At 31.9% G+C, this 16,344-nt stretch overlaps 1 protein-coding gene across 1 annotated transcript in view; it reads left to right on the top strand.

Moving 5' to 3' along the window:
* Positions 1-6,571: 6,571 nt before the first annotated feature.
* LOC110038936 (eukaryotic initiation factor 4A-3) overlaps positions 6,572-16,344 on the top strand; it is a 41,037-nt gene continuing 31,264 nt past the window's right edge. Inside the window, exon 1 of the mRNA XM_020743866.1 lies at positions 6,572-7,151. Coding sequence (XP_020599525.1) covers positions 6,850-7,151 — 302 coding nt within the window. The 5' untranslated portion in view covers positions 6,572-6,849. The remainder of the gene's footprint in view (positions 7,152-16,344) is intronic.

Below are 16,344 nucleotides of genomic sequence, written 5' to 3'. Positions count from 1 at the left end.
TAAATTTAACATGACCTTTGGTATTAGGAGTTAGCTTTGGATAACTATATTTATGTTTCTAAATATATAGTAAATTTTTTAAGTAAAAAATTTTCAATAATAAAGGTTAATTCTAGAGACTAAGATATTTGGTAAAAGAGAATAAGACTATGTTTTTCTATTTTAAGTAAAGGAATCTGTATTTTTGAAGTATTAAAAATATTAAAAGATTCATGTAGAAAGAAAAGAATTAAAATTTGTGTAATTTTTAAGTTAATATAAATTTGTTAAGTGAATAAATGTAAAAAGTTTTTAAATTTAAGAAGAGGACAGTGAAGTTAAAAATAAATAAAGGTAATCTAGATATAATAATCCTCACATACATAAAAAAAAAGAAGAAAGAAAAGAAAAAAAAGGATTAAAAATGATTCTAAGTAAAGAAAAAAGAAAAAAGATGTGGGGAGAAGCTTGCAAAGATGCCTAATTAAAAATTAGCTTCACTTATATCAACTTAAGGAAAAAGCCTTGGACACATTTTCTAAACTTTTTATTTGAGTATTAGCTTAATGATTAATAAAGTTTTATTAAGTTCTTTTTCATATGAATTTTCTAAGTAACTTTATTATGACAAATTGCACTTTTTTTTGAAAGAAATAGAGGATCAGAAATCTTAGACTTAATTACTGAATATCCTAGCACCTTTAGTATTAACTGGAGTTGTTTTGAATTTTTCTTAAGTTATACTATTATGTTTAGAGAACTTAAATATAGAAGTCTAGAAGTTAAATTCTTTACCATAAGTCATATGTTTATGTAGTAGAGGAGTTACTTGAGGACAAGTAACATGTAAGTTTGGGGGATTTTGATACACTGAAAATATATGCATTTTTAGACCCATATTTTATACTTATTTTTTGTGATATTGCACCTTAATGAAAGGTATTTTGATATGTTCTTGCAGGTTGTTGATTTTTAGGACTTAAAGCAAAAATAAAACAAAAAAAAATGGAATTTGGAGTCAAAATGATGTTTTTGAAGAAGTACCCAACATCGACCGCGCTAAGGGCAGTGTCGACGGTGCCAAAGGCTGTTCAACCCCCATTTCTAGAAGGTTCGATGTATTTGGATGATTTTTGAAGAGTTTTTGTAGGCACCTCTTGGATAACCGACCTTGGGCTTTATTTGGGGCCAAATTTCATCAGGAAATGGACTCATTTTCACTCCAAAATGTTTCACCACGCTCCATTTTTGCCATTCTTCATAATCCATCTTCATTCCACCATTATATTGGAGTCCATTAGTAATTTTTATTTTATAGTTTAGAGTTTGTGTGGTGAGATTTAGTGTGAAACTTTTTGTAAGAGTGTTGGAGAAGGAGAAAAGTAAGAGATATCTTCTTCCTGCATTTCTAAGGAAATGCTACAATGGATTTGCTTTAAGAAAGAGTTTCAGATAAGCTTTTTTGTTTATTAGTGTTGTATGAACTTTCTTTTATATATGAAATTTGTGTTTTGTTGTGTCTTTCTCATGAAATCTGAGTAGTTTCCTCTATCATTCTCCCTACTTTGAGATATGGTGAGATGAAAACATAATATGATGTGCCAATATTAAAATATAAAATAAATTGTGATGATTTTTCAACTCTGAGATTTTTCAACTCTGAACTTAATTTACATTTCGATTTGGCCAATTGAATTGTTAAAATATGTTGTGAAACATATGATCTGTGAAATGGAGTATGAGTTCTACAATAGAGTGAGGATCACATTTGATTTCATGGAGTAGAAATTCGTTCATGGAATTAAGTGCAAATAAATAGGGAAATATTCTTTGTTGGGTGTAGAATTGGAGAGTCTTTAGGGTGACAGACTAAAATCCTCAATTTAGTCTTAGTGTTTAAAAACTAAAGCGAGAATTAGCTTTGAAGTGAAGGGAAGTGGGAGCTCTGGAGTGGGAGGCGGGTTCCTCCTAGCCCCTAGCCATGGATTTAGGGACTAAACCTAGGATTAGACAATGATCTTCTATGCACTGTATCAGGGTAGAGAATTATAATTATTCCTATTTGGCACAATACATATTATAAACATTTATCTCATTTCATTTTACTAGAACTTCATTGTGGTGGGAAGGATGCTTTTCTTATAAGAAATCTTCATTACATAAACATAGTTAGTAGATTAGTATTTACTTTTTAAACTTTGCATTTCTATTTTGCTAATAGTTAAGTACTTTAGTTTTGATAACATCTCAACATTCCAAAATTAGTGACAGTGATTTCGTTTGATTTTCTGTAAATTTCCTAGTAAAACTTATCATTGTCAATTTACACCTTCCCTGTGGGATCAATATTTATGGCTTAAATAGAAAGTCCTTTATTACTTGATAATGATATGTATACTTGCATAGAATCTCATTATTAATTACCTATAATTATATATTTTACACAACTTACTATTCATACAAGGATCAAGTTTTTGGCACTGTAGTGGTGTCAACTTCATAAATCCTTACATAAAAAAAAATTGGATCAATCAACTTGAGGAAAAAAGGCTTTTTTACATTTTCTAAACTTGTATTGGAATATTAACATCCTTACTAATAAAGTTTTCATGAAATTCTTTTTCATATGGACATTCTAAGTATCTTTGTTATAACAAATTATAGTTCTTCTTTAAATGAATAGAGATTCAGAAATCTTAGACTTGACTACTAGGTGTTCTTATACTTTTAGTTTTGACCTAAGTTATTAAAAAATTTTCTTGAGTTATACTATTACATTTATTAAACCATATTATAAATGTTTATAAGTTAACTTTATCATAAGTCATATTTTTAAGTAGTAAAAGAGTCACTTGAGGACAAGTAATATTTAAGTTTAGAGAATTCTGATACACCAAAAAAATGTGAAATTTTGTGTATATATTTTATGCTTAAATTTAGTGATATTGCATTTTAATGAATGATATTTTTATGTTTTGTTGCAGGTATATTGATTTTAGGTATTTGGAGCAAAAATGAGCAAAAAGAAAGAAATTTGGAGTGAAAAAGCAGTTTTTCAGCAAATTAGTGCCAGAGGTGTCATTTTATAAAGAAGCGACACCAAAGATGAATTTAGAAGAATTGTTGCAGTTATTGACTATTTTTGAGAGATTCTAGAAGGCTTCAAGTAATTCAAATGCCCAATGGAGTGTTTTAATACATTTAGATACTTTGAAAAGGCTTTGGAATGAAGAGATATGTCTTTTGGAGGAAGAGACTTGTCTCTTGATGAGAAGAGGTGTGCCACTTGAGAAAAAAGGAGGGAATTATGAATTTCTTTAAAGATAAGGCTAGCGGCCTTATTAAGAAGTATAGAGAGAAGAGTGGCGTGTGAACTCCTGGAGGAGAGTTAGGTTTTGGAGAGGATATTCTTCTAGAGTTGTAAGAGGAAAGACAATGTGAGAGATTTCTTCTTCATTGCATTTCTAAGAGAGAATTTAGTGTGATTGTAAAGAGAGAAAGTGCTTAAAGAGAACTTCAAGGGATTTGCTTGAGAATGAGTGTGAGATAAGTTGCATTCTTTCCTTTCTTTATTTTGTAAACTTATTTTTATATATATAATCCATGTTTTGTCGTATCCTTCTCATGAATTCTGAGTAGTCTTCTTTATCCTTCTCCATAAAATGAGATATGGATTTATGAAGAATTAATATTGATGTAAAAGGTTTTAAATGTCAATAAATTGTGATGATTTGAACTCTAATCTTAATTTACTATTTGATCTGACCAATTGAAATGTTAAAATTTGTTGAAAAACATAAGATCCGAAAGGGCTATGCTTTCTACAACAAGGTAAGAGTCGCATTTAATTTCATGGGTGAGAATGTAGTTCATGGGGTTGAGTGCAAATAAATAGGGAAATATATTTCAATGGGCGTAAAATTGGAGATTTTAGGGTGACAGTCTAAAATCTTCAATTTGGTCCAGTTACTTGGAAACTAAAGCAAGATTTTTAGCCCTCAGGGGAGGGAGAAGTGGGAGCTCTGGAGTGGGAGCCAGTATCCTCTCAACCTAATCTCGGATTTAGGGATCAAACTCTGGATTAGTCAATGTTCTTTATGCACCCGATAGGTAGTAAAGAATAGGATTGCTCCTATTTGACATAATACAATTATATATATAATTTTAAATGATTTTAATTACTTCACAATCCTTAAACTCATTATAAAGGGGAAGGATGTTTTCTTAAATTTGAATTATTTGTTACAAAACTTTATTTAGTATTAGTAAATTTAACTTTGAAGTTTAGAAAATAGTTTAGTTAACTTAGTTTTTTTAGGTACATTTCATTTAGCATTCATTAAATTCACTTTAGATTTGTTTTTCTTACTTAAGTTTTTATAGTTTGAATATTGTGTTTTACATTTTAATCATAAGAATTTTCATCTCCCTGTGGGATCGATACTTAAGACTCCATTAGAGTTCTTTATTACTTGAGTGATACGTATACTTGTGTAATTATTAAGTTTGACAGCTTAAAGATTTTAAAATATAAAACTATTTATACTAAAGTGATTTTATTGTGATTGATCAGCATATTTGCTAATTGCGCTGTCGTGTTTGCGTTGTAGTATTGAAAGATATTTACAACGCATACATGAAAACCACATCAAGAAGTCAATTTTTTTTTTGTAACCAACCTTTGCTTTTAAAGAGGGTGGTGTCTTGGCGTGACTGGACTCACTGTGCTCAGGGATGTTATGGGACGCTCTTTGAGTTGGTTCAATTGGACTATCTCTCTGCTCTTGTGATTCTTGAAAAGTTTATGAATTACCACCCTTTGCGACAATGCAACTAAACATGAGATTGAACTTCTTCTCTAGCTCAATTTTGATACCACGGTACATAATTTTTTTTAAATTTGGTGCGACCTGCCATTCGTACTATGAAGAAGAGAAGTCACCACAACAAATGCACTAAAATAGTTTAGATAAAATAATTTTACATTTCGTTCAATTTATCGTATTTCAAACTTCTCCTTCCACAACTCAGGTGACGCATCAACGGTGTTCTTTATGGGATCCCAACCAAGTCTTTTTGATCATTTTTTGAGTTTCTTCCAAAATTTTCAATCTTTTTTTAAACTGGTCACATTTATTTTCTTAACTATGTTCGATCGTACAATCTACTTGTTCTTTATTGAAATTTTTTTTTGTAATGTTTTGCCAACCTTCTTTGCTAAAATGAGTTGTTGGTCTATCTCCTAACTCAATTTTATGCAAGCATATGTCACAAAAAACCATTTTGGTATCATTTTCCCAAATAGCAGATGACGTGGTGTCTCGTATGTTACCCATTAGTTCTTGCATCTATAATTTCAATTATTATATGATAAATAGGATAATGGACTGTGCACTAAAACATTATAAACTTTGAATAATTGTCGGGTGATATAAGAAATTGGTAAGTTCTTGTACGGAAAACCAACTACATCAAATTTGCAAGTAAACCAACTACAAAATAAATATCTTCACCACAAATTTTTTATGTAATTACATATGGAACACCTAAATACTACTATTTTCATGTATAACTAGCTAGTCCTCAACATTTTATAAAAAAACCACCATCATTGTTCATGCAGCCAAACAAAAGAAAGATAATATGTAACATTAGCTAAGGAAATGAAGCCCCACATCTTCATGTTGATGACTTTTTTCAATTTTTCAAGAAAAACCTACAAATTGAATGAACATGTATATAATAAAATGGGAAATCTAAATCTTATGTCTGAATAGAATTTTTCCAAAAACCCTTCCATCCTTTATGCACAGTAAACTAAATTGTGGATTCAAACTAGAAGCACAAAGTGAATAATTGCACTTATTGTGTGCAAATTGACCAAACAAACCAGTCACCTTTATGTGTAAAGTGATCAAACAAATCGTGAGCATTCAAATATGAATTTCACTTGTTAAAAGGAAGATATGAAAATATATATGAAATATGTGGTTAGTTAAATGCCCACAATTAGAGAAGATAAAAAAGAAATCTCCATAATACATCAATAACATATTACACATATGTCAAACAATCCAAAGAAAGTACTTCCTCGGTTCATAGCCCACTGTTTTGAATATTCAAATCAGGTATACAACCCAAAAAAAAATTGTGCTTCCACTGTTTAATAATATGTTCTATTTAATGCTAAAAAATCATCTCAAAATTGCAGAATGACACAAAAATTACAAAATAAAAAAAAAAGAAAAACATATTTTAGTGTTATACAACTCAAAATACTGAAGAACCGTTGCAAAGCTCAAGGGTTAAGCACGAGCAACTTAGATGAAATGAAGGAATCCAACATTTTCTTCTCCTCAAAATCTGTTGTTCCTCCTCTCAGATAGTATACACCCCCATTCCAAAAAAGAAAAAAAAGAAGGAAAAATGGCATTAATTCTCTCGTCTCCAGTGAATTGAGTAAAAAAGAAAAAAAAGGCTAGGACATAATTTAAATCCAAAATATGTTAATCCAACATTTTCTCCTCACAATAAGCTAAAAATAGATACCTCTGGAAGACTGGGACGATCTAGGGATAGGAGAGAGTGAAGCAAGGTTAGCTAAGGATATAGAGTGCCGCTGTTTTTTTGCGAACCGTGGGACACCGGAGCTTGCCCGCGGTCAGAAAACGAAGAATTTACAAGCAATGGTTTTGAACTGGGGCAAAGGAAGGGAGCCCCCGGAGAGCTTCTAATAAGAAGCCGGTCTATAAAGGTGTAAAAAACGGGACTTGTTCTGAAGGGTTTATAGTGTGCCCGATCCCAAACCCAATTCCGTTCCCCTCCACCCCGCCTTCGATACTACCGCCGCGCAGTTATTCTTTGGTTCCAATGGCAGCCGTGGTGGCGGCTCCTGTCCGTGGCCGTCCTACGCGGTTGGAGGACGACAACCTGGTATTCGAGACAACCCCGGGCGTTGAGGCCATTACGAGCTTCGATCAGATGGGGATCCGTGATGATCTCCTTCGTGGGATCTACGCCTACGGCTTTGAGAAACCCTCGGCGATCCAGCAGAGGGCCATCATGCCCATAGTGAGCGGCCGCGATGTTATAGCCCAGGCTCAGTCTGGGACCGGCAAGACCTCAATGATCGCCCTCTCCGTCTGCCAGATGGTCGACACATCCACACGAGAGTAAGTTCCCTTCATCAGTCTTCGTTCCATTCCCACCTCTCTATCTACTTCGTCTTCGTTCTTCGTTCCTACATAGTAGATTCGGTTAGCCATAACGTGTTCAACCCTAGAGAAAGAGTGAAGGGGATGGATGCATTTATCGGGAATTGATAATATGAACCTACTGTGGAAATTGCAGAAAACAGAGAAAAAACAGAACATAGGGATTCATGATATCTAGGCGACTTGTTGTCTAAATTTTCAGAAATCCATGGGGGAAGCAATTTTAGAATGCCTAAAACTGAATGCATCCATAGCTCAAATTTTCTTCACTTTCCTTGCCTTTATACTATGTTATTAAGAGTATTTAGATGCTAACAACATTCAAATGACTCATTAAAATGTCTAATAAGCCTAACTACCAATGATCCATAATGACCCACTATATTGCCCATTACATTTATTCCATAACATTACCGGCCCCTTCACAATGACTTTGTTCTCAAGGTCAAGCTCATCACTAGAGGATGCGGGCAATGATGAGATCTGCAAGATTTGGCTGGAGGCCGCAGTGGTGGCTGCTGGTCGCTGCAAGCTTGCATGTGGTTTAGGCATGTGGATTCGGTGAGATTAAGGTTGGCAATGCAAGATTTAGGTGGAGGGTGACATATTGTGGCTATTGTGAGCTTGGTGGGATAAGATGTGTGTTGGCATGTATTTTGGTTTGGGATCGGGTGATAGGCATAGGGATTCAACATATCTTGCAAAACTAGATAATGAGTCATTATCACTTGTAGGCGGGAATATTTGGAAGGAGAGAAAAGAGAATCCTATTAGAATATGTTTGCATTGGTTGCTTGGAGAAACAATGCATAATTGGCCATAAAATGACCATTCAAGTGATTTGACAGAGCTTGCGATGACTCATAAAATATTTCTTGGATGCCTACTTTTGACAAAATTGAGCGAGAGCATTGAACGACAAAGGTGGAACGTGGAAATCTTAATCAGAAAACGAGGAAGGTTTGATGAAATATATGATTGTGATGTGGAAAGGGGGAAAATTTTGTAGATGAGTAAGCAGGCATTAAGGATCTGTTTGGGGCAGCTGCAACTTATCAATAAGGTACTGCGCAAAAGATAACTGAATGTTTGTTTTTGTAGTTTGAAATCAGCTGTGTGGTAGCTGTTTTTGGACAAATGACCATTCTGCCCTTGTGTAGTAATGTTGTTTATTTATTTCTCGATTTTTGCTGTTGGAAAGTCTTGAATGATCCTCACGACATTCACATACATACCACAAAATTCTTATATATGCGCATATTTAGTACCTAAACTTTGATATTTACACACATACTACTGAAATTGTTAACGTCACAGTGAAAATATTACAATTGCATGATTCATATATCTACCTAACCAAGTTCAACAAAGGTTTAGGAAAACCTCCAAACAACGAGTTTCAAAATAAAAACATCTGTTTTAGATGTTGTGTATGTAATTATCCCTTAAAATAAATAAATTTGGCATAAGATGGATAAAACAAACATTCCTTTGTTTCTTCCCATTGAAGACAATGGAACTAATAAATCCAACAGCTAAAAAACCAAAAACAAAAAATTATATGTTAAATCTAAGAGCAAGCTTCACTGTAGATCTATATGCTCAAAGAATTTCTCATGTGAATCTGAAATCCAAAAAGATAAAAAAACAAAATTGATGCAGAAAACAAGATGTGAGTTTTAAGGTCGCTTAAAAAACAAAAAGTTCGGAAGCACCTCGGAAAGATACTTTGGAGTCGTTGCGGGCTTTCTCACTACGGAGAGGGCGATGTGAGATGGGAGACGGGAAATCCTGTGCGGAGTGAGACACACGGGCGAGCGCTAAGGCATGAACCGAGACGGCAGATGGGGCCAACCACTAGGGTCTGTTTGGAGAGGGAGAATCCGGTGCGAGAAAGGGGAGGGAGAAGCCGACGCAATCGCGAGAGAAGATTCGCAAGAGAGGGCTTGGATGTGAGGGGCGAGAGAGGGTAGCGTAGTAAAAAAAATGGAGTTGTAACGTGGGCCGTGGGGTTAGAAACGCGGGCCGCGGGTTTGACCCGAGGCTAACGTTTTGCAGAATTTTTTCACACACCGCGAAAACGCGACAACAAATGCAAAATTAAAAAAAGTGCGGCTTGTGGCTGCGCCACTCGAGAAACGCGACCCCAGACGAAGCCTAAGATGCTGATGGGACATCTGGCTATAGCTGTAATGAGACCACGGTTTGATATGAACCCTTTATTAAACTTGTAGAAAAGCAGAAAAATAACAAAATTTAAGTTATTTTTTCCATTTTGCTTTAGTTTTTTCACAAGAAGAGTATTGATTTACTACCAAAATCTTAGTGTTGCTTTAAAATACATAAATAGCTACCTAAGACCTAAAATGACTCACTAACCTGCCCATTATGTTTATTCTTTAACAACTGATGATTGTTATTTTATGCCATTTGGATTTTCATAATAAAATAATTAGGGTGAAGTTTTCTGATGTTTTTTGTATTTTGTTCATGTTCTAATGTGTTAATTTAGCGTTTGTTGACTAGAAATATTAAGTAGGATTTAATAATTTCTTGATGTTAAATCTTGAAAATTGTTTGGTTTGAAAAATGTTCAATTTCCTTAAATTTTGGTAAATAGTTTTGGCAATTTTTTTGGGTTTTAGGAGTTAATTGAATTCTAAATTAATCACTTATAATTATATTTACTGAAAAATTAATTCTATAACATAACTAATAATTATAAATACTGATTACTAAATGATTTTTTTTACAATTAGACTAATTTTAATATTATTTAAGGGTATAATTATAATATGAAAGGTTTAATGTGTTTATTTAGGATAATTAAACATAGAATTATTAAATAATGATTATGGGGATAATTAATTAGAATTAGTTATTTATAAATTTTAAAAAATGATTACTTAAGGTTTAGTTAAAATCATTAAAACTTTATTAGTATTTAACCATACTGGGTATGTTCAAATGCTTAGTTAATTAAATTGATTATTTTATTACAGTAAATAAATAAAACCCTCCTTTTCTACTGTGTTCGCATTCACCAAAAATCCTAAACCCTACACCATAAACACAGGAGCTCACTAAGGTAAGTCATATATGCGACCGATGATGTGTGAAGGAGATGTGGAAGTTGCTTGCTATAGTTGCTAGCTTGGGGATGACATGGACTAGATTGGTGACATGTGAAGGAGAAGTTGAGCTTTTAATGAGAGCTAATTGGTTGTAATGCTTTGCTTGATTTGCAATGCGTGAAAGAGAATAAGAGTTTGTGATTGGTCCTCAAGCTGCGTATCTAAGTTGTATTTCTTGCATTTTTTAGATTCAATAAATATGGGATTTATGGTAAAACAAGAGAGAAAGTAGATTCAACATTATTAATGCTTTTAAATACGTGATTTTGTTTTTTGAAAAAATAGAAGTAATTCAATGGACTTTGATTTTGCTAATATGAGAAGAAATATTATAGAAAATTAACTCTTTCAGAAAGGTGATTTGGATTTTTTATTGAAAAAAAATTATGAATGACAGTTGCTTCCTTTAAGTAAGAATTTTTTAATTAATTATTTGCTAGTTATGATTGAATTATTATATTTTAAGAATTTAAAACTTTTAATAATGTTGTTTAATGTTTGAATCATATATAAATTTATTAAATAATTACAACGCTTGCAACATTGTAATTGATAATGTTACTAAATAAGTATTATCTTTTACTACTCAACACCAATAAGGTCTAGTACAAATCAACACAATAGAATAAGATATTGTCTCAAGGCCTTATTTGACATCACTTTGATTATTTTTATATTTTTCTTTTAAAAATTTGTTGGGTTATTGTTTTGTAATTACTTTTATTTTTTATTTTTGGAAGTTTTTTTAATGTACAAAAAATGACTTCTAGATATTTTAATTATTTTTAAATGCTAAACTAAATCACCTGATCTCGTGCATCACATTGGGCAACTTTATAGCCACTGGTCATCGGTTATCACTATCATCATTCCAGTTGCCATTGTGATTATCTCTACATTGTCGTCATTGCTTTCACCCGTGCCTCCTTTTGCCCTTATCGACAACATAGTCGCATAAATAGATTTATGATATATTCCATAAAAGTAATATTGGTTTAATTTAAAATATGAATTATATTTTATTCATATCAATCCATAAACAAAATAAAAAAAATAATAAAAATGGAAATAGAATGTGTTCCCTAATGGCTTCTCTTGTTTCTTTTCACTAGTTCACAACATATGGTCCATCCATTTTTGTAATGTTCCTTTTCGCCCACTAGAAAGTATTATTGGGAAAGATTACTAAGTTAGAGAGCTTAAGATAAGCTAACTTGACTTTTTCTTTCTATTAAATTGCGGCGGCCTATTGATGTACACCATATTAAATTAATATACAACACAATACACAACTTCTTCACCAAATGATTTTCCAAGAAAATTAAATCGACATTTTCACATATCCTTCTGTTTTCTCATAAAGTGCCTACTTACCCAATCCTATACCCGCTTATACAAGTTTTTTATTTCCAGTAAGGCCAAATCAAGAGTACCTTTGTTAGATGAGGGAGAGGTACATGTAAGAAATATGCAATATCTCATAAAGGGTGAGGGGAGATATTGACAGGAAGCAAGGTAGAAATTAGTTTCAATTATTCATCTATATAACATGGTTGCAAATGTTGACTCTGTTAAATGTTTTAGCTGCTTTCTACTTGATTAGAGAGTTAATACATGATCATCTTTGCATTAGTCCTTGATTTTCCCTTTTGATTTAACAAACTAGCAATGTTAGTCACCTGATCCCATCCAAGGTTTATAAAGGCAAAATTGAGAAAAAAGTGTAGTTTTTCTTCTTGAGGTGAAGAGCAAGTCTCGAGGTAGATCAATGTGCAAGCTTCAAATTAAAAAATAAAAATTATAAAATCAAAGATAATTTGTAAATATGTTATAAATCATCCATAGATTATTTTAGTTCATCATAAGAAACTATGAAAACACACAATTAGAGAAGAAAAGCAAATTTTTGAGTCAAATTTTAATTTAATGCTTTTTGTCCTTGGGGGATGTTTCATAGCATGACTCACGCCAAGATTTAGGCAGGATTTATATCAGGATTTAGCCTAAATCATACCAAACCCCAATCCTACCAAACCCAAAAAATGAATGTTTTAAATCCTACATAAGTTTATCCCATTTCGTCAATATTTTGCGTCAAATGCTGGATTTAGTAAATTGTGGTATAGCCAAATTTAAAAAATCTGCAGGCCTCACGAACTCTTTTTCTTCATGTCTCTGCTCCTATTGATGTCTTCTCTTAGCTAATCTTGTTAATGCATCCACGAGCACCCATTATAACTTCTTGGCCTCTTTGCTGTCCAAGCTTTCAGGAATTTGGAAATTGGGGGAAGGAATTTGAGGGGCAAAAAATTAGAGTTTTTTACTATTAATAATAGATTAATTAAAATTATTAAGTTTGGTATATTAATTGTAAATTTAAATAAATATTGGTGATTATTCTTAATTAATTTTAAAAGATTTTAATTTAAATAAATTAATATTATTTTTTCGTTCAGTACAATCAAATATATATTTGTTAATATTTAAATACTTTTATATAGTATTAATTAATGATTAATTAAAATATTAATTCAGCTTGTTATTTTTTAATTAATAAATTTAAAATTGTTAAAATATTTTATTAAATAAAATTATTAATAACCAATACACACACATGTATAAAGGAGAAAAATAGAGAGAGACTTTTCTACAGATTGTAAAAACTAACGCACGCGCACACACATATATATAAGGAAGAAAAATAAGAAAAGTCTTATTCTACATACTGTCAAAATCACATACAAAGAACAAAATTGATCTTCAATACTATCAAATAAAATTACACATTTAGATAAATACAAAAAAGGTAAATAATAAAAGACGCTAATAATTGCCCCTTAAGGACACTTTTTCTTGACTTGTCATGTATGGACTTAAGAGATGTCTCTTTTTGTCTTTTGGGCTTAGAATTTATAAGCGCTTTATTTGTAGTGGTATTCTTGTCGATATATTTAATCTTATCGTTGATTTAATTGCTGTCCACTATTTTATTGCAAAATTTTAAAATAACATTTATAGTTTAAAGAAATTGAAATAATTTTTATATTCTCGTACTAAATCCAACTTGAAATAAGAAGTAAATTCTCACCATCCATCATTTAAATTAACTAGACAAGTATTTGCAATATAGGTAGATGATTCAACCTATTTTGAGTATACTATTTTGATTTGTTATAGCAGGATGTCCATAGTTTCTCAAGTTTATTCTATCACTTTAGGAGCTAGTGGTGAATTTTTTTTTTATAGTGATTTGAAGTATTATGACAAGCATTTAAGAATGATTGTGCCTGGGATTTATAATGTATAAAGCTTTAGTCATTGCTTCAATATAAGTCTAATAATTAAAGGCCATTGTTCTTCTCTGATTAGCATCTAAAGCACTATACTCAATTGATTTACTTTGAAGTGATGTTAATCTCCATTTTTTATGACGGGTATGATTAATGGCTCACTTGTTGTAAGCAATATATTTATTTTCATCATAATTTAATGTTGTTATTTCGTTTTTCAATTTCAAAATTTCCACTATATTTTTGAGCTATCCTTACATCATCAGATGGCATATAAGTAGTTGCAATATAGGTAGATGATTCAACCTATTTTGAGTATACTATTTTGATTTGTTATAGCAGAATGTCCATAGTTTCTCAAGTTTATTCTATCACTTTAGGAGCTAGTGGGGAATTTTTTTTATAGTGATTTCAAGTATTATGACAAGCATTTAAGAATGATTGTGCCTGGGATTTATAATGTAGAAAGCTTTAGTCATCGCTTCAATATAAGTCTAATAATCAAAAGGCCATTGTTCTTCTCTGATTAGCATCTAATGCACTATACTCAATTGATTTACTTTGAAGTGATGTTAATCTCCTTTTTTTATGACGTGGGGTATGATTAATGGCTCACTTGTTGTAAGCAATATCTTTATTTTCATCATAATTTAATGCTGTTCTTTCGTTTTTCAATTTCAAAATTTCCACTATATTTTTGAGCTGTCCTTACATCATCAGATGGCATATTATTAACATATGGAAGATCAGTTCCATCACCACCATTTCTTTTTCATTATTATTTGAGGCTTGTATCCTCTAGTTCTCTATTGAAAAAACCACACCAACTTATTCTTCATTTCAAGTCAAGAAAAAACCACACCACCATTTGGATGTTAAACTTGGTTAGCAATGGAGCCTATGAGAGAGACAACGTTGGATAGATGAAGGCCATGGTGGAGGGATAGCCTAGTTAGCTAACACCTTTGAACCAAGTGATACTGGTACCATTAGGATGATTAACAGAGTGGATGTTTTAGAACTGAGAATCTTGTTTAGCACTTATTCTCTCTCAGTGGAAAAGATTTTGAAAAAGAAGCTAGACCGCTCTTTTGTCCATCAACAGCTCCATTTTATTGGGATATCAAGGGAAAACATCCATCCATATTAAATTCATGCAAAAATGATCAAGAATAAATGGGAAACCGAAAAAGTCTGCTGTACCTCCATTGCTAAATAAATTCTAAATGAGTAACATACTGTAATCCCCCATCTCCAAAACAGGTTCAGATGTTAACTTTGTGTTTTTTCCTTAGTTGCAACTCTGTTTTATACACGACAAGCATGATCTGCAGAGAGTTTGTAAAGCGGAGAATGAATTGTTGATATGTTTTTTAAGATTAGATAATCTTGAGCAGTTGAACATTGAAGCTAGAGATAAAGGAAATTCTCCAATTTGCTGCAGTGCTATTCTTAAATATTTTAATACTTAACACGCTTATTTAACATGTGGATCTATCACTTGGACTTTCTTGGATTAATATTTTCACTTGTGCAGTTGCTTTTATTTATTACTTCAGTTTATTTGGTAGTATCGATGAACCAGATGGCTTAAGGTTTCGTTTCCTAATGAACCAATTGGTTCTATGAATTAACTGGAGCATTTCCGAATTTTGATTTATAATGAATATATTACCAGTTAAAATAATTATTCACATTCTCTTGATGCAAGATAAAAATTTTTGGAGAATTCATTATAATCATAAAAAAATAAATATTCAAATGAGTAGTGATAGAAAATTGAGAAGAAATTTGAAATCATAAAACATACACTTTACTTTGTGATAGTTTTGATTGACTAACATCAATCATGGCAACAAGCAGAACATAAATTTTGTAGAATAGAAAGTGGGAATACAAAAAATCACTAAAATGAGAATCAAGCTTCACATTGATACAAGAAGATGAAATTTGTTAGTGAACAACACTTGCCTCTCACTTAGAGAATTTAACATCTAACAAGCACACAATTTTGAGAAGAATTGTAAAATTTATCCAGCATAAAAGGAAAATTATATTTTTTGGATTTTGTATTATAGATATCTAATTTCCGAAGGTATTGAATCTTGAACCCTTAAAATTGTTGAAAATCTTGAGTGCTAATAGTACCCGTTCCTATTGAGGAGATGGAATTAGGGAATTATCAGTAACTACATGCAAGTCATGCAACATAATCTAAAATCAATGAGGTAGCTAAAAGTTTATGTTTGCTCTAGAAAGCCCCAATCACAACTATCTATTTATATGGGACTGACATGAGCAAATAGCGACCTTGGCAAATAAGATATGTTATGACTCCAATAAAAATTGTATAACATGTAAACCAGTTAATCGATCACAACAACCAACAACTTAACCCATTTAATATGGAACAAAGGTGAATTTTTAGGATTTCAATCAATAGTCTAACAAAGAGCTATTAATTGAAATAGAACTTTACCAAGGCAACAATTGAACTAAGAGCCAAATCAATCCATGCATTAGAGAATAGAACCATTCTTCTTAGGAATCATCATGTTATGCTTGCTTACACCAAAACAAAACAACATAAATAAAAAATCTATTTAATAAGAATAACCACCAACAACAACAAGGAGCCTTTATCTCACCATGTGGAGTCGGCTATATGATCCTTTTTCTCCATTGCATCCTATCGAGTGTCATATTTTCATTTATATCCAATAGATT

Source organism: Phalaenopsis equestris, unplaced genomic scaffold (genome assembly GCF_001263595.1).
Source record: "Phalaenopsis equestris unplaced genomic scaffold, ASM126359v1 Scaffold234382, whole genome shotgun sequence".
Taxonomy (NCBI): domain Eukaryota; kingdom Viridiplantae; phylum Streptophyta; class Magnoliopsida; order Asparagales; family Orchidaceae; genus Phalaenopsis; species Phalaenopsis equestris.
Note: the sequence above shows the minus strand (reverse complement) of the source record. Positions and strands in the feature narration are given on the sequence as shown.